The following is an 18,518-nucleotide window of genomic DNA, read 5'->3' on the forward strand; positions in this document are numbered from 1 at the left end:
AATTTACAGAACACTTAAGATCACTCAGTACATATAATAGTCTTGAAACAACTATTCTAAATTCTGTTCCCCCTGTCTTCCAGGTTCAGGACTTTTTGATGTCATATCCAAGAGAGCCACAACTAGGAGTATTATGGTTGCACAGCAAACTCAGTGTGATAAACAACTGGTTTAAAGCAGTCCTTTGCTGTGTATTTCTTTTCCAACAGGAGCCAAGCAGCATCCTACCACTGTAACTGATAAGCCTCTTGAAGCAAAACATATGCAGTGTTTCATAAGTAAATAAGAGATTTCTTCGAATATCTTGTTCTTCTTGGGCACTATCACCAGATTACTGCAACAAGTTATCTTAAAGTACCCAGTATTCCAGCATTATAACTTCTCTGCAAACAGGACACCAAGCCCCATCTTGTCTCTCCCCCCAGTTAGATCATCAGTTGAAAGCACAGCAAATATTCTATGTATGAACACAGAGGTGAACTAATATAATACTAGTAATCCAGCTGAAATTTCCAAAAGCCTCATTTATTTACCTAGTCAGCTACAGTGAATAAGTCTTCTCTACAGAAGAAAACCTTATCATGGACATAGGCAACATACAAGTCATATATTCCCAGTTCTGTTTATTTCCATGGAATGCTAATTTAGTTACAATATGGCAGTTCATAACTACTGAAATGTGACATTAATTCATTTCCAATGCTGCAGAACAGTCTTGATTTATATATATTGTTCTAAAACAATCTTATTTTACATAGTTGAGGTCTCTGGTGGTTTTTAAGCTCTGATGCTTAAGCACACAGCAAGCTACAAACCTTAGGTTTTATATTTATACATATATTCTATGTATTCAGACAACTGCTGTAAGTTATCTATAATTTAATATTTATAAAAAGTGCATATACTGGTACATATGCACACCTAGAAACACACTTTTACTACTGCCTCCCTTTTATAAAAAGCTGCATAACATACAGCCATATTATTCTCACTCACTGCTATTAAAAGTCCTTTACTATCTTCGTTACACAATTTCAACTATTCAATTCCCTCAAACTGAATGTAGGTATTTCTATATATGCTTTCTCCTAAAGAAAAAAATCCTCCCTATTCCTTTAAGAGGCTTTAAATCATGCATCAGTTTAGTAAACAGTCACTTTAGCATGGATTTTAGAATCCTAGACAGTGTAAAATCTACTTCTGGAAAACATCTGTCTGTATATTTAATTTCCTCTTTTAGTTACAAAAAATATATAGGATTGAAACATAATGAATACATGCATCTCTCAAAGCGGCTATATTCTAGCCTTATAGATAAATTAAAAAAGTACACCCCTGCTAACAGGATGCAAACATGGCCTCAAATAGACCATTACCTGTATTTAATATAGCTCATTACTTTAAAAAGTTCAAGTCAGCTGTTCTCTCAAGATGGTGTCAAAAGACTGAAGAGCATAATATATTTATACTCAATATACAAAGGTGGGTGCACATACCTAGTGCCATTTAATTATTCAATAATTTCAAGGCTTCTAGGCTTTGCCTCTGGTGATACAAGTCCTGAAATGATCTGAATGAAAGTTTAAGTTGAAAATAGTTTTTTAATACACCATAAAAGCAAGTCATGTTTAAAAGAAAAATGTACACTGAACAACCTGAAGTACTCACTGAAACAACTGTACAAAACTATTATAGATACAGAAAGAAATAATGGTAGACTTAACTTCAAACAGAAGTAACGCTTAACATATGTAAAAACTTGCTTTTTTTTATTCTTCTACCAAGTAAGAATTTGCAGCTGTTCAGAACAAGTAAAATTCAAACCACCTCACAATGTTTACGTTTAAAGTTCTTTTATACAGTGCAAACGTTTAAGACAGTAACTCCCCAGTGAAACAGGTGACACTACTCAGTGCCAATCTTTTGGAGATTCTTCTTTCAATAAGTTTATTTACATATTTAGCTAAAGGTTCACTATATATGCTTTGAAGTTTGCTGAATATCAGCAGAAAAATAAGTGAACTAGCAGCAGTTGTATTATGAATATATGATGGTTACTTTAATGAATGCATAAAGTTTTCAAGACTGTATTCAGTGTCATACTGTTCTTGATCCCATAGTTCTCCAAGGTTTTCGAGTACTGATTTCATTGATGCTTTCCCAGAAGAGGTAGAGGTATCTGCTTTTTCAGTTTTTCCATCCTTCACCCAAAAAAAACCAACAAAAAAAATCAATTAATATACAGAATAATGTTTTCAGGACTACATGAAATTCTTCCAAGTCTGATGAATCTTTTGGGGAGATACCATTTCCTGTTTTTCAGAGAGCTGTCTATCCATCATTCCAACTCCAAGTGTCAGTATGGTTAAATTTTACATTTTAAAGAAAAACTTCTCCCTAAAGTTACTCTATTTTTGGTAGGTATTTGTAAAAACGGTTCTTTACCTTGTCAAGGGTGAACAGATCAAGAAGCTGTTCTGTTCCCATGCTCTGTAGGCTTGCGTTTTCTTGGCTGATTACTGTATTTGCAATATTCATTTTGAACTTTTGAAGCCCCATGATCTTCTCCTCCAGAGTTCCCCTGGTTATCAGGCGATACACATTAACAACACGTTTCTGAAAAAGAAAAGCACACTTAGATAAAAAGCATAACCTTCTAGTACTCATCATGGACAGTCTGGAAGCAGCTTGGCTTGGAGTTATCCTTCAGTAATTGTACTTGGTAAGTCTGATGTTAGACGAAAAGAATGAGATTACACCAGCATATAGCAGAGGCACCTGCAATTGCATCTGTACTCAGGAAATTAAGAATTCACTGCTTTTTACAGCTGTAGAGGGAGACTAACAGCAATCACTCTTTCCCTGTCCAGGCATCAGAGAAGAACAACCCTGTGGGGCTTCCCTTCAGTTCTGTGTCTCAGTCGTGTCTCTTCCTCCACTGAAAGGTGATTCTGCCCTGCCCTCACCTCAGCAGCTCAGGAAGTACAGAAGAGAGGTGTACAGAGTTGGTGATAGGGTAAGACAGCACACACTTCAACCTCTGGCATATATGCAAGAAAATAGCATGAATGGAAGCTTGGTGGAAACCCCCAGATGTCACTTATTATACGCTACAACTTTATCCAAATTCAAAGAAACAGGAGTTCAGCCAGGGAACAAGCTTAAGGGAAATGAAGTTTTTCACCTGCCCAATGCGATGTGCCCGATCCATGGCTTGCAGGTCTCTCATTGGGTTCCAGTCATGTTCCACAAACACTACTGTGTCAGCCCCTGTTAAGTTAAGTCCCAATCCACCAACATGAGTGGTGAGCAAAAGAACATCTATAGATGGGTCATTATTAAACCTGCATACAAAACAAAAAGTTTATTTAAATGAGATTTCCCACCCTTAATGAATTTATGAACCTCAACTGCTCTGAGGCAGACAAAATAATTTTGTACCTTTTAAATAATACAGTTTGTTACAGTTGGCTTCATATTGATTACAAGGGGATATACTTACCGTGAAACAATGGAATGCCTTTGACCAGCAGGTATGCTGCCATCTAATCGTAAATAAGTAACTGAAGGTAACTGAGGTCTGAGAAGGTCATGCTCCACTATATCCAGCATGCTTTTAAGTTGACAGAAGATGAGTACTCTGTGCTGGGCCACAACTGCTTCCGTACCACTTTCTGAAGATCCACCGTTCCCCAAACCACAGTCTAGCAGCAGCTTGAAGTAAAAGATTATTAAATGATGGTAGATCTCATGTAAATACTTACATTGATGGACTACCAAAAGTAGAAATAAGAGAAACAACAAACTATAGACGGAAGTCTCTAAGTGACAAATCACTTAAATGTCGTAATGCAAAGTTAGGTTTCACTGTCAAACTGAAAAAATTGAGAGTCAATAGAACAGTAAATTTCTTAATTTTGCTTTAGCTAAAGTTAGATTGCATTCCATATTTAATCAAGCTAACAGGCTCCTGTGTATTTCTCCTAATAATTAGGAGAAAAGTTCTTCTGTAACAAGAGAGACAGAGTACAAAACAGAATACAAGCAAGGTTTTTGACAAGGCAGCAAAAAGTATGTAATCCTCATCACCTGGAAGCAAGGTTGTGCCTCCCTCCTACCCCCTCGAATTAATAGGAAAAATAGGGCATATGCCTAAAAAACCCTTGTAGTCTATTTCATTTACTTCTTAACTAGTGTTTTAAGATCAGGTTTCATACTAGTGAAGTCTCAAAATGAAACTTTCTAAACTGCAGCATCAATAGAGATGCATTTAGGAAATTTAAGGCACAACATGCAAGTCTACTTACTTGTTTTAAAGCTGACAGCTTAGGTGCATGTTGGATATCTCGAAGGGATGAATTATGAGCTGCAAGTTGCTCTGTAATTCTTTTGTATTCTGGATGTTGGGTTGTTAACACTAACGCTGGATGGTTGCATAGCTTCCTCAAGTATTGCAATGCCTTTAATTATTGAGGAAATTAAGTTCAAAGAAATGGTTAGCAACAGTGTAGTTACAGAAAAAGACTGAACAAAAGAGGTGTAGCTGCCACTCAGCCACACTCCACGACTTGGACTGTAGGGTATACTTTCATTAAAATAGAGTTGCACATTTGTATTAAGAAAACCTGGATTTCAAACTGTATCCATGCATAACGATCTTGGTTCCTGTTGCAGGAACAGTACAAAACCTACCATTTCCCACACTTTCATAGAAGTGTGGGATATAGCATACAGGTTTGGGAGCTGTCCAGAGCCTTTGAGCATTATTGTTTCCACGTAGCCAAGACTTAATCTGGATTCTGTAAAACCTTCATAACATTATGAACCTTCATAACTTCAGATCTAACCTTAAGGAAACTTTTTTGTTCATGTCTTGGAATCTTAATTTTGTAGGGTAACAACTGATGAGATTGTTTTGAGGTTTTACACTTTTGATAATCAGTTTTTAATTGAGAGTAGTATCCAAGATCTACAAATAGCTGAACACCAGTTGAACAGAACACACTGAACAATTTAAGATAGTTTTATATGACTCAAGACACAAACCATAATTTAGACATAATAGCTATATATCACATTCCAGTCAATCTGATCCAAAATCTAAATATCTTACTTAGATGGTCACAAACATATAACTATTTTGACTTTCATTTTTATTAAACCCAGAAATACAGTTGCCAGAAATAAACTAATCTGGTAGTAAAAATTACTGAAGAAATCTTACCTGAAATACATGACCTGTAGCTTTAAGCTTTGGTTTTTCAGTTTCTTCATTCAATGAAATTGAAGAAACTGTTTCATCAATATCACATTTGGCACGAGACTTGGCAAAATCTTCATAAAGCTGAACCTGTAGACCAGGCCCCAGAGAAGAGAATGAGTAAGTTTTCCCCAACAGAAATAAGACAAAGTCATTTTTAGAATTAGTTCTGAATTATCAAAAATAAATAAAGCTATTTTATATGTAGCACAAGATTAATATTAGCAGTGAAATCTCTTGCAAATTATTTTCTTTCAGCTTGGAAAGTATTCTTCCCAAAGATGTGCACATGCCTAGATAATGTTTTTGTAGAACGATACCAGAAATTAAACTAAATAAATATTCCACTGCAACTGGACTGAAACTAGTTTTCAAACATACTAGAAAAACATTTTAGTCCTATGGTCCCAGAGAACATCAGACCTGGTATCAGATTGACCCAGGAATGCAGAAGTGGTTCCACTGTGGTCTTAAATTGTGCTGGGAAAAAAAAAAAGCTTCCAGCCACTTTTTAAGCATACCTGTAGAGGACTGAGAATACAGTAATAATCTTGAATAATTTTAGGTGGAAGATCTTGCAGTACATCCTCTTTCATTCTCCTTAGCAGGAATGGCAGAACTTGGCGGTGCAGTGCTTCCATTGCAAGAACCCCTAGTGAAGGCAATGGAAGCAGTATTATGGCAGGGGGTGGGCAGGGGGGAATTCAAAACATCCAGACCCCACCAAACTCTTAGCTGAAACTGGCAGCACTTTCTCTTTTCATTAGCAGTTCAAAGTAAGAAAACCAAGTTTTAACCTTTAATCCTTACCAGCCTCTTGTTCTCGACTAGAGCTTCGGGCATCTCTACTTGCCAATATTGGTTTGCCATAACGAGCTGCAAACTGGCGTTCAGTACCCAAAAATCCTGGCATAAGGAAGTCAAACAATGACCACAACTCTAAGACGTTGTTCTGAACACAAAAGAAACATTTGTTAAGTTATTTTCAAGAGTAATTAATTGTCACAAGTTACTAGAAACATTTCCATACATATTTAACACCACCTATAAAACACAACAAACATAACACTCCAACATAATTTTGAGCTCCTGGAACACGGTGGCTCTTTCATCAAACAAAGTTACAGAAAGACCTGTACATGCACTTTAACATATAAATGGACTTTCCACTGTGTCCGATGTCTTAAGGCACACCTTGAGTTCTGGACAACAAAACCCAGGAGACACCACTGGTCTTAGTTGTGGATGAGACAGATACTCCACAGACAAGTCACCAGGACAAACCCCAAAATCTGGAGTTCTCAGAGCTGAGTTTCTTGCTGATTTCACTGGAGACATAAGGAAATGCTCTTTCACCTTCCCTGCCTGCTACTAAAGAACAAGTGGTAGAGAAGGTCTCGTTGCCAACTTTCGAGCCCCATTAGTAACACAAATCCTGCACCCATTCCCCTATACATGGGTATACCGGGAAAGGGAAAGTTTCAAGCATTTAGCAATGAAAGGCTGTTTTACAATGTAAACTCCGAACAAGACAACACTGATTAAAAAGCACAATAAAAACAGACTGCAAAACAGATCTCTTGCTTACTTTCCACTACTCACCCAACTCCTTAGGAAAAAAGAATAGCAGTTACCTGGATCGGTGTGCCAGAAAGAATTATCCTGTAATTGGCAGTTAGCTGTTTTACTGCTTTTGACAGCTTTGTTTTTCCATTTTTTATTACGTGGCCTTCATCAAGAATGCAGTAATTAAACTTAATATTTCTAGAAGAGAACAACATAGACTTAAGTGACATTTAAAATTTTAAGTTATTAAAAACCTCAGAAAACAAACCAATTCTTACCTGAAGAAGTCAATGTCATTTCTTACAACATCATATGAAGCCACTATGAGATTGTGTCTTTTCACCTGGTGCTGTAACCTTAAGAAAAAATACAATATCATAACTAAAGTGTTCCTTATGTATGTTATTATTTCAGCCTCCTGAGGTACCATCACAAGTTTTACCATGCCCGCAGACTGTGCTTCAGTAGTAGCGGTAAACTGCAAAATTCTGTGTGTGGTATTTTATTCTACCCAAGCCATAACTGCAAAATACATTACCTTGCTCTCTCAGTAGGAGGTCCTGTATAGTGCAAAGGATTAAGATATTCTTTTGAGCAAAATTTGCCCACTTCATCCACCCAGTGTCCTGTGAGCGTAGGAGGGCACACCACCAAGGAGGGAAGAGGAACACTGTCCACCAGTTTTGTTCTTGCATATTCCTGAGCCCTTTAAAAATATCAAAACAAGTTTGAAAAAAATTGTTTTTCCACAGTATAGTTGAGGTTGGAAGGGACCTCTGGCAGTCATCTGGTCCAACCCCTCTGCTCAAGCAGAGATACCTACAGCCGGTTGCCCAGGACTATGTCCCGAGTCATTACCATAGATAAAACCTATCCTTAAAGTCTTTAAGGCAGATCATTATTTTTTTAAGCTTACCTGAGGCAATGATCACCAGCAAGAATGCAAATTGATTGTAAGGTTTTTCCTAAACCCATGTCATCACAAAGAATGCCATGAAGTTTGTATTTATTGAGAAATGCCAGCCAGTTCACTCCATCCTGAAATCAGAGAACATAACGCTGCAGAAGTAAAAACTGGCTTTTGGCTAGTTAAGCTTCAATTCTGTATATTCTGTTGTCCATCACTGCCAATCTATGACTTGTTTCCCACCATAAATGCATCCACTGCAGCCTATAAACTCCAAGCAGAAGGGAATAAAGGGAGAAACATAAGCAGCCAAACACTACGTAAGGCCTGGCTTTGCAGTGGTGAGCTGCCACCCTCAGCCTAAGCAAACGCTTTAGCCATTCCCCCAGAAAAATGACAGAATCCAGACAAGGGGGCAAAAACCCCCCTCATTGTTAAAAGAAAAATGGTGTAACTGGTATGTGTTAATTTGCTCTTCCTTGTAGGAGTTCAAGATACCTACTGCACAACTAAAAACAAGACAAAAACCCCATAACACAACTGAAAAAAACCTAGCACCTGAAGAACTCCTGCCCTTCCATAAAGTTGTATCAGACTGGAACTTATTGATCCTTCAAAATGCAAGTATAAGCTGTTACCTGCTGATATTTTCTGAGTTCTGCTTTGATTGGTACTGGAATTTTATAGTTTTCCAGTTTTTTTCCATCCAATAATTGCTCCAGAAAGTGCCGTTCTTTAGCTTTCATTCTGATTAATTCCTCAGACATGTTTGGTGGATCTGGTATACCAGCCTAGGATAATATTTTTAAAGCAGTAATGTAAGAGTTACAGTACTTAATTCTCACAGACAATAAGAAATAAAATGTCATACTAGCTTAGACATTTTAAAATGGCAAAGATCTGCAGTCTTCTCAGTTGTATAAATCCAAACTCAGTGCTATACTACTTTGATTCCTTGCAGATCAACTCATCCAGGATTGTAGGGTACAAAAGACAAATCCTACCCCAAAGGACATACTGAAAAACTTGATACAATCACACAGAAGAGGAGAAATCCTGGTCATGCTTGTAAGAGTTTACGAAGACTGAGCTATTCTGTCTCTATGGCTGGCTGGCAAATCTTTTGACACCCATTTCTCCTTAGCCACAATCTACCATCCAAGGTTAACAGACATTAGCAGAATTAGATCTAGAGTGATACTTAAATCCATAGGATCTCAATGATGAATTCAAGCAGTTGCAAACTATTAGTAAAAAGAAAATCTTAAACCCCTCCAGGTCTAGCAGCAGACCTTGGCTTCCTAGGTACTCCCCACACCAGGCCAGACGCCCAAAGAAGCTATCTGCAGACGAAATATGCTCAGACATCCTTGCTTGCTGATAACATACACTAGCAAAAGAGGCGCGGATTATCTTCTCACCATCACATCCGTCAACCCAGTTTTCTGGGCCACCTCCAGCTTTAGTTAGCTTTACTTCAAAACCCAAGTTACTAATCACTTAGGGAAGGCTCCTGGCAAAGAACTCCACCAAATAATTCCACTGTGTATGTGGTTAATAAGGAAGGGGGGAAACTAACCTGGATTTCAGATGTTAGAACTGCTCCAGTAAGGTACAAGCATGTACACACACACACAGAGACAACTTCTATTTGTTAACTGCTCTTCCTGCCCCACCTTTTAAAAGGACATGTCTGAAGTGTGACTACTGTGCCGGTTAATGTGGTTCAAATGTATTGCAGCTTGCAGTATGATTGTTTATCGATCAAACAGGACAGATTAAGTTGAACCATTTATCTTACAATCCTTCTCAGTCATATTTTCATTTTTGTGGTTGAATGAATAATGAAATAGAGAATAAAGAGACAGGAAACTCAACATAACTAAGTTCTCTCAACTCATTTATTGTTCTTGTTGCCAGTTCCTCACAACTGGAAATCAACACAAAAATACAGATTCGAAGCTCCAAGCTTATTCAGAGCTCTATCACTTTTACTTATCCAGCAGCTGAATTCAGGTCTTGCATTTTAGACAGTATATAAAAAGCCAACAATAAACACAAAGGATTAGATATAGTTCTGTAACAAAACAAAGAGGCTAAGTCGTGCTTCAGGGACATGAAGCTGAAATAGTGGAAATTTTGTTTGTTTTAATAACACCACTGTAACTACTGAAAACTGTACGAGTTTGTCCTATGAAATAGCTGCAAGACTGACCTAACAGGTCTTCCCATTTAGAAAACAGTAAAACCGCATCCATGAAACACCACTCTAAGTTTTTTTCACACAAAGCATGTGTGAAACACTGTCTACAAAGACTTTATTACCAAGTTATTTCAAACTCAAAAAAGGATTCCTCAGTAAACTATTTCCACATGAACCATCTATTTCCCTAGTCCCTATCAATCTACTCCCTAACTTCATCAAGATGACTCCAACCTCTCTACAGTTATCTAAATTCCTTGTTTGCCCTAACATTTAAGAACTGCTAGCATTCAAAGGACCATCCCACAACAGGACTGATATTTTCTCTCACTAATATCTACTTCACTCTAAGTTTGCATATATAATATAGTTCAATATCTGATACCGGCCTTCCTTAACTAGAAAGTGAAGCCCTAATAAAAGAAATTCTTGAATAACTATGGGAAAGAAACATGAACTGATCATGCATATGTATGCAATTAATAAAACAAGTATTCTACATTTAAGAGAGGCTCACTAAATTGTATTAAAATAGCTTTCAAAAAAATAATCTAAGCTACCTGTATTCCATAGGACTGTATTTAAATGCATACAAAGAAGGGCACTGGTGCAAATGGTATTAGAATGAACAGCAGCATGCGCAAAACTCATTTCTACTTTGCTCATTTTCCATTTTTTTAACATTTCAGTGTAAGTATACAGAAAGTAAGTGCTCCATTTAAGGCAGATTGCTAGTTATCAGATTCTAAGGTTCTATTATGCTAAATGAACAGCTGAGATAATAAAAGATACTAAACCCATTAAACTGACATTTTTTTCATTAGAAAAAAGCAAGTTCTCAACTGCCTTCTATTACCATCTGGTGGTGAAAATAAGTTACTTAGAAGTCTTGTAGTCCTTGAAATGGAATATTAGAAAGTCTGAGGTATGCAAGTCATAGCAGTAGTAAAAGCTGAGGCAAATTTGCGCTGATTAAACACTACTGGATCATATAATACACATAATACTTTGCCCAAAGCTCTAGGGTGGGGCTTTTTGATTTTAAGAACCAGGAGTAAGTAACTGCACTCTCTACGCTATTTCTATTACTGCTATCTCACCTTCTTTTCCTTTTAAATCACTATTGCTTTTTTTATGCATCTCTTGACTACATACACAGCACCACACATACCTAGGGAGAGGGCACATGTAACTCCTAAGACTTCTGAGCCACAAAGAGCAGAAGCAGCACTACACAGTAAATTAATGAATATACACTTTACCTTCATGTACGCAGTTGAAATTAGTTTCTTACAAAGTGCTATTTTACTTTAGTTTAGGAAATTAATAACATAGGGTACAATTTTACTCATTTTACATTGTAAAGGAAACATCTTCAATTACCCGATATGGACTCAACATCTATAAAAACCAGTTACTTATTTATCATTCGTTAGGTCAGAGGCTTGGATGTTGTGGCTGGTGAAAAAGTGGATACAGAACAGTTCACATACTCGGTATACTTACAACTTGAGCTTACCTCAAGAGGCATTAGTCTAATTAGCGTTGCAAAGCACTGGGTAGCCATAAAACGTACACTGTTTGTCTGATCGCTCATTCTACCCAGAACTGGAACCACTAGAAGAACAATGTACGGAACAATACCAACATCCAGCTGCTCCATTACACCTGGATCAGTTATTAAGGAAACAGTTCTCACCAGTTCAGGATCGTCTGATATCAATATATACCTGGCAGATTTCACACTCAATAGGTAGAAGTCCTTAATACATTACATTCACATGAACAAGATTTCTACTGTGGGAAAGGGGAAGTCTAATCTACCCAGCGACATTTAGCTGAGTCAATTCCATGGTTTGAAAAACTGAATTACTTCCACCAAAACTTCATGTAGTATATAAAGGCAATGAAATGATAGTTTCTGCTATTTCTTGTCCACAAGAGGAAAACATTTAATTCCTCTTCTTTTTTTTTTTTTTTTTTTTTTCAGGCAACAGTTTGTTTTTATTCCCCCAGATTAAGCAACTAAGAAGAAGTTTCTGCATTTTTGAATACTCAAGCAAGGATACATGCAAGTGCTTCAATTGCACCTTCTTGTTTGGTGTTGTCATCTATTGCTCCCAACCAGGGTAGAACTTTCTCTAGAAAGATATTCATTGTTTCCATGGTAGCTATTTTGCTCATAACACCTACACAACGAGCAGCCATGTGCCTGACTGCTGTGCTGGGATGTTGAAGGCACATATAAAGATGAGGCAAGTGCTGTATTAACTGAATAAAAGAAAAGGATTGTCGGGAGAAAGTTAATATGAAATATAAACAAATTACTGAATTATTTTTGAAGTAAATAGTCTTTTTAAGTTACAGTTGCCTCCCAAAGAACACTTGAAATGGCTCCTTCACAAGATCTAGTTGTTTAGAACCAAAGATTTTTTTCAGAAGAGAAAGACAATTGGACTTTGAAAAAGTATTACTCTCCAATACAGTTAAAATTCAAGATAAAATATTTAGGGTTTTAGTCAAAATGAAAACTGAAGAAGCCCTTGATAATTAAGGAAGTGCTTCACACTGGAAAAATACAGTACTAAATACTCAAAACTTTTTATAAAAAAAAGAATTATTGCTTTAATTTTTTCTTAAATACAGATACATAAAGAAACCCCTCCAGCTGGCAAATTTGTCCTAGACTCAACCCATTTACATTTAGGCAGATGAATTACCCATTTTGGGAGTCCTATTAACAATATGCAACAAGACAGACACCCAGGAAGGAATTCATGTTTTCCCAAGGGGGTACATGTTTAAATGTATGTCTTTTTTTCATTAGCACAAATACACTTTTATGTCCCATATCTTAAATGGATGGTCAGGTTTCTCCTAGCATGTGAGTCCCTAAATACTAGCTTTCATGAACCAATTCCACCCTCTGACTTTCTGCGATTGAATTTTTTTTTTTTTTTAGATCTGGATACAATATTGGCACCCCCAAGACCAATCTACACATAAATATATATATATGGTGTGTCGTTAATAAAAACCTAAGTCTTTTCATGTCATATGCTAAATTCTCTCAATCATTTCAGTATTTTCTTAAAATAGGTAAGAAACAATTCCATATGTTCCATATGGGTCTTCTCCATCTGCTCAGAATTCAACAGCCATTCCTTACACCCATCCTCTCTCATTACATCCTTTCTAGACAGTTCTGCTCTACTTATTCCTTGCATGGGAGCCTTTCCATATATTTTTATCATCCTGTTGCCCTACTCTATCCCTCCCCATTTCCACTGTATTCATTTGGAAATATAGTACTGCACAGACCAATACTGAAAATTGAGTTCAGATGCACATATAATGACAACTTTTTGTTCTCTTTCTTTAACTTCCTATTGATTTTTTTTAACCAGTATTTTACATTCATCTGATACTTTCACAGAACTGTCAGGATTTGTTTCATGATCTCTCTCCTGAGTAGAAACAGTCGGTTCAGAGCCTACTACTGCAAGCAGGATGTTAAGTTCTTTACATTGAGTAGTTGGTAAAAGAAAATATTAAAAAAATTAATCACATCCAACCTACTTGGGGGTAAAAACTGAAGTCTCCCATAATTTTTGCATTCCTGGCACAGGGACCCTTTCTGACAACCTTCAGCCTGTTATACAGCAGTCAGGAGTAAACTACGCAGACTTCATTACTACCGTTCCCTGCCCTGCCCACTCTGGCCATACAAACTACCTGTCAGTCTATTAGAAGTCAATCCATTTCAGTCAGCCACAAAATGCAGCATAACAACATTTTTATCTGTACTTTAATAACAAAGAGAAGGGATCATATTATCAGTCTGTTCTCCAAGTTTAGGAAATCTGGAATTAGAAAAGCAGACCTGACGTGCTGATTTCAGTGTAACACAATAGCACAAATATTGTACCTCAGACTTTGGATACAATCTTATTTGGGCACCTCATCCAGAAAAGGGTAGGCCAAGGCTAAGTTGTAGGCAGGTGTTCTGCGGTTTATTCTACAACTTGTATAAAGCAATAAAAAAATTTAACATCCTATAGGACACAGTGAAAACACAGCTTTAAAACATCACAGCCCAACTGCTGAAGACAGAAGGCTGTATCTTTAGTTTATCAAGATGAGGATGCAGGACTTGACGGACAGGCATGTGAATATGTGAATGAAAACACCATTTGAGCCAAATACAAAAAACAACTAAAAAAAAGCCTCATAAAACAAAGACTTAAAACAGAGGCAACGAACAAACTGAATTGCTTCATATAACAGCTGTTTTAGCATATGATTACCAGAGGATGTAGCTGAGTATCCATTGAAGCTGCTGTTGTTTCAAAAACCTGCAAAGAATTTACTAGTTCCTGGGCAGGAGCATCTCCTTTTTCCAGTAAGGACTTTCGATCTGTTAAAAACAGAAAAGGCGTGTTCAGTTTAAGACTGACATACTGCCCTCAGCCTACCAGCCCTCCCAACTTACAACAAAAATTAAATTACCAAAATTATTTATGTGAATGTTGTTCCTTAACGAACCAACCATAGCATCCCAGAGATGTGGCAATCCTGTTGCCATTTCAGCACCAAAATGTTTAGCTATAGTAGACAAGGCAAATTCAGCTCCTCTTCTCTGGACAACATATGGTTTCTGAGCCTAGAATTAAATGATATGACCAAGTACTGAGGACAGGTACATTTAAGAACAACAATTATTTTCAACGAGGCTCCCATTTCTATATAGACAATCAGTTCTGATTGTGTGTTTGTAGGTTATAGCTACCTAAAACACATTTGCTGTTCAGCTTTTAAGTAAGTTATTTTCTTTAGACAGGTAAGAAGTTAAAATCTTTGATAGCAGGATAATTTAAATCCTATAAATTTGGGGATTGGCTTTTGCTGACACAAGCCCATTACAGCAAGAGGACTTTCAACTGGTTCCAGTTCCAGAACCTCAGATATTGCCTATATAGGGACACCAAGAACGGTAACATGTTAGCAGAATTTCCCCAAAACAATGCTTAATTTGTTATTAAGCACTTTCTCTTGCTCTCACCCTCTTCAAAAAGGAGAATTGATAAAAATCACTTTAGCGATCAAGAACAAAATCCCCAATGCTGTTTAGGAATCACTGTCCTGACTAGAACCTTACTAAAACTTGCTGAAGCTTAATATGACCAAAACAGTAACAAAAAAATTTCAGTGTATCAAATGTAGAAGTCACAGGTATATCCTAAAGCCAGTCATAATTCAAATACTGTTTTTAATGCTTCAGAGCATCCACTCTGCATCAAGATGACCAGCATCAACATGGGTAAGAGGACACAATTACAGCACAGCTTGTGGAAATCCATTTGCATGGATTTGTATTGAGATATTCATATTTGTTCTAAAGTTAAAATATTTCAGGAGTTATTAATTTTCTTGATAGTTTAAATCTTCGGTGTGTCATTAGCGTCCATGAACATATGCTGCTTATATCACAAAATTTTACACCAACTCAATTCTCTCATTAAAAGATCCTGGACATCCCTATTATAATGTTATCAACTCCAGTGAATTCAAAGGAATCAGAGGAAAGGGCGGATATGAACATTGCAAATGCAAGTTACTGAAATTTACCTCATCAAGTTCTGTAGGAATGCTTCCACTACTGCCAGTGGGGAGATCTGCAATTGGGGCTTTGGGAGCTTTTGGAGTAGGACCTCGCCGACTTGTGATGGCAAAAGCAGCTTTCTGATGCCTGTACAGCGTAATTATTCCCCTGTGTTTCGTAACTGTATGATGCATTCCGTCTTTGTCAGAGTTGGCCCCTAAAGGAAAATGCAGAATAGCTGACAACAATTTAAGCTGCAGTTTAAAGCATAGGTGGAAGTGGTAGTTACCTACAAGTCATCTGCAGATCTCTGCATGCTTTAGACAAAGTGTCATTGAACCTCAAGGATGGAAAAGTACAGAGTACAGTTATTCTGTTAAAAGCATGTTACAGACTTTACATGAAAATCTAAATGTGTAAACTGCCACAAATTCTTACTCAGCAAGAAACACAGACAGAACTTCAGTCTAACATAAAAAGTTTGTGCATTTTTTTTAAAATATAAAATAACACATTACGTTCTAAAGTTTAAACAAACATGTTCTTGTGCCCTTTACAAACAGTTCAAGACTTCTATCTGATGCAATAGCATATGCCATCAGTATTATCTTTGGATTTGTTGATGTTTCCATTTATTCTAATAGGCTTAATTTTCAATTAGATATGAATATTATTCTACTCTGAGATGAAGGACACATTCATTAAGAAAAACTAACATGTATAATGGTCAAACCTTAAAGCAGGTTAGAAACTTGAAGTATTAAGGTCTTATTTTGTGTTATTCTTTCAATCCACACATTTTTACCAAGAGACAGTCATTTAACAAAAAACCATGACCATAGCATGCACAGGATTATTTGTTCATTTTGAACACTGTCCTCACCTTTTGTTGTCTTACTATGAGCCTATGGAACTTAACACAAGACAGACTTTTTTTTCTAACAGGTTACTCTAATTTTCATACTTACTCAATGTCAATGAAAAGCTTCGTAACATATGTAAATTAAACATTCAGTTATTATTGACTTATGATCACAACAGTAAATAGCTGAAAATTGTAACTAAGATCTTTTATACATAAATTTTCTGAAAACAATACACACCGTTAGTTGCACACAGTGTCTATTTAGTTCAAGATACATAAAGGAAACTGTTACTAACAAATGAAGACTCAGTTGCTGGCATTTTAAAAGCACTAAAAGTAAGACTCACTGAAATACTCTAACAGTTCAGAGACAAGCAGAGATATATTTTAAGAACCATGGCAGCCTTAGATATCATACCTTTTGAGTTTTCATGGCTACCCTGAGGCTGTGCAGGACATGCTGCTAGTGGGGTAAGATGTGGATCCACGCAGAGGGAGTTGCAAAGATTTTTTATAATCTTTGAGTTGGGACAAGGAGACCTTGTTGTACACTGCTGAAGTAACTTTGCTATACATGAAGCCACATAGTTTTGTACAAGTGTATTCTCCTCTTTTTTGATAGCTTCCATTAAGGGTTTTATAACAGGATTTAGTTTTTCTGGAAGTTGCTGCAAATTCACAACTGCACATGCAGCAAACGTATGAACGCGCAGATGCAACACTTGCCATTCTTGATTCGTTTCTGTAACAGTCATTTGGACTTGTTGTCGTTTACTGTCCAACTGTTGTAGGATTTTAGGATTCAAAGTAAAGGATGATGTCACTTCATTGAAAACAGAAGTAACCTAGTAAAAAGGAAGAAAACAGTTACAAATCTGTTTCATTTACTGCAAAACGGATATCCTCTGAAAACTGTGGTTTTCATGGCAGAACATGAGTCACTCCACCAGGTATTATCTCAATTCTTCCAGCAAATAGCAGGAAATGCTCCAATATGTAGCTTGGGGAATCCTGAACTACAGCTCAAGAGGGAAGTCAGGCATATTATGACTATTTCAAGTCTAGATTCCCAAAGCTAAAAGAGGATTTTATGTACTCCTCCAAATTTAGATTGTCCTATATCTGCCAGATATATCCAGTTATTCAGGCAATACATAACCATGTTACAGATAAGCAAAGGAGAATATGCTATGAATACAAGTAGCCCAAAAGGATGTGCAAGGTCCCATACATGAAGAACCTTTTCCCAAGCTGATTTTCCTTTGAGGAGAGGGACTGGGATAGAAACCCAAGGAAAAAGTGAGCACAACAGAGTAGCTGCAGGACTTGCCATACCTCCCCCCCTCACAACTGGCTGACTACTGTTGCTTAAATCTTTCGCAGGAAAGAGATTAAAAGCAACATGGAAATGCTGAACTTATTTCCACTGATAGGACAGTTGGGCTCCTAAGTACAGGAAAGCTGACAGCTGTTGAGAGGGTTAGTCTGGGAGGGTTGTTGCTTTTTGCCTTTTAAGTGTTCATACTGATAGTCTTTCAGCTATCAGACTTTACTGCTTCATTCTATAGACACCTCAAGTTCTACTGCACATGACCTTGATGACTGAAATGATCAAAAGATGCAAAAAATATGAATTCCAAGGAGGAGCACAACATTTTTCCATTTAACACACAAAGACCCACACTACAATGCAGAGTAGGTTTTGGAGTCTATTTCAGGAAAATTTGGAAGAGTTCAAAAGGGTGTAGAAGACAGTCACAGAAAATAGCAAATAGTTACGGAATGAGCCTTCTACTCCAGAATGGCTATCTTTTGAAAAAAGCATGCGTTAGTCAAGCAGCCCTATTACCAGGCTTAAGAGTCAACAGTTGGGGTATAGGAAAACTCATGTACTTCAGAGACTACGAGCTCACATGATTCTGTCTGGCTTTACCTTGGGAATTTATTTATTTCAGATGGCTGCCAAAATCCCCTCAGCCAACGTACACAATTATCTATAACTTCCAAGATATGATTAGATTTCCAAGTCAAGCTACTGCATATTTACTACACGAATACTACCATCCAAGAATTTCAAGATCCATCATGCTAGCCATCATAGCCATAATCATACAA

General features: G+C 37.0%; 1 protein-coding gene across 3 annotated transcripts in view; it reads right to left on the reverse strand.

The window, feature by feature from the left end:
- Positions 1 to 606: 606 nt before the first annotated feature.
- BTAF1 (B-TFIID TATA-box binding protein associated factor 1) overlaps positions 607 to 18,518 on the reverse strand; it is a 47,361-nt gene continuing 29,449 nt past the window's right edge. For all 3 annotated transcript variants that reach the window (XM_080403582.1, XM_080403584.1, XM_080403583.1), the window contains 19 exons: positions 16,822 to 17,248; positions 15,565 to 15,755; positions 14,446 to 14,599; positions 14,244 to 14,353; positions 12,006 to 12,207; positions 11,456 to 11,604; positions 8,372 to 8,524; positions 7,743 to 7,864; positions 7,365 to 7,532; positions 7,105 to 7,182; positions 6,895 to 7,024; positions 6,071 to 6,212; positions 5,782 to 5,912; positions 5,225 to 5,350; positions 4,308 to 4,460; positions 3,503 to 3,714; positions 3,185 to 3,344; positions 2,446 to 2,616; positions 607 to 2,201 (listed from right to left, as the gene is read on the reverse strand). In XM_080403582.1, coding sequence (XP_080259708.1) covers positions 2,055 to 2,201; positions 2,446 to 2,616; positions 3,185 to 3,344; positions 3,503 to 3,714; positions 4,308 to 4,460; positions 5,225 to 5,350; positions 5,782 to 5,912; positions 6,071 to 6,212; positions 6,895 to 7,024; positions 7,105 to 7,182; positions 7,365 to 7,532; positions 7,743 to 7,864; positions 8,372 to 8,524; positions 11,456 to 11,604; positions 12,006 to 12,207; positions 14,244 to 14,353; positions 14,446 to 14,599; positions 15,565 to 15,755; positions 16,822 to 17,248 — 3,126 coding nt within the window. In that variant the 3' untranslated portion in view covers positions 607 to 2,054. The remainder of the gene's footprint in view (positions 2,202 to 2,445; positions 2,617 to 3,184; positions 3,345 to 3,502; positions 3,715 to 4,307; positions 4,461 to 5,224; positions 5,351 to 5,781; positions 5,913 to 6,070; positions 6,213 to 6,894; positions 7,025 to 7,104; positions 7,183 to 7,364; positions 7,533 to 7,742; positions 7,865 to 8,371; positions 8,525 to 11,455; positions 11,605 to 12,005; positions 12,208 to 14,243; positions 14,354 to 14,445; positions 14,600 to 15,564; positions 15,756 to 16,821; positions 17,249 to 18,518) is intronic.

Source organism: Falco punctatus (assembly GCF_963210335.1).
Source record: "Falco punctatus genome assembly, chromosome: 9".
NCBI lineage: Eukaryota > Metazoa > Chordata > Aves > Falconiformes > Falconidae > Falco > Falco punctatus.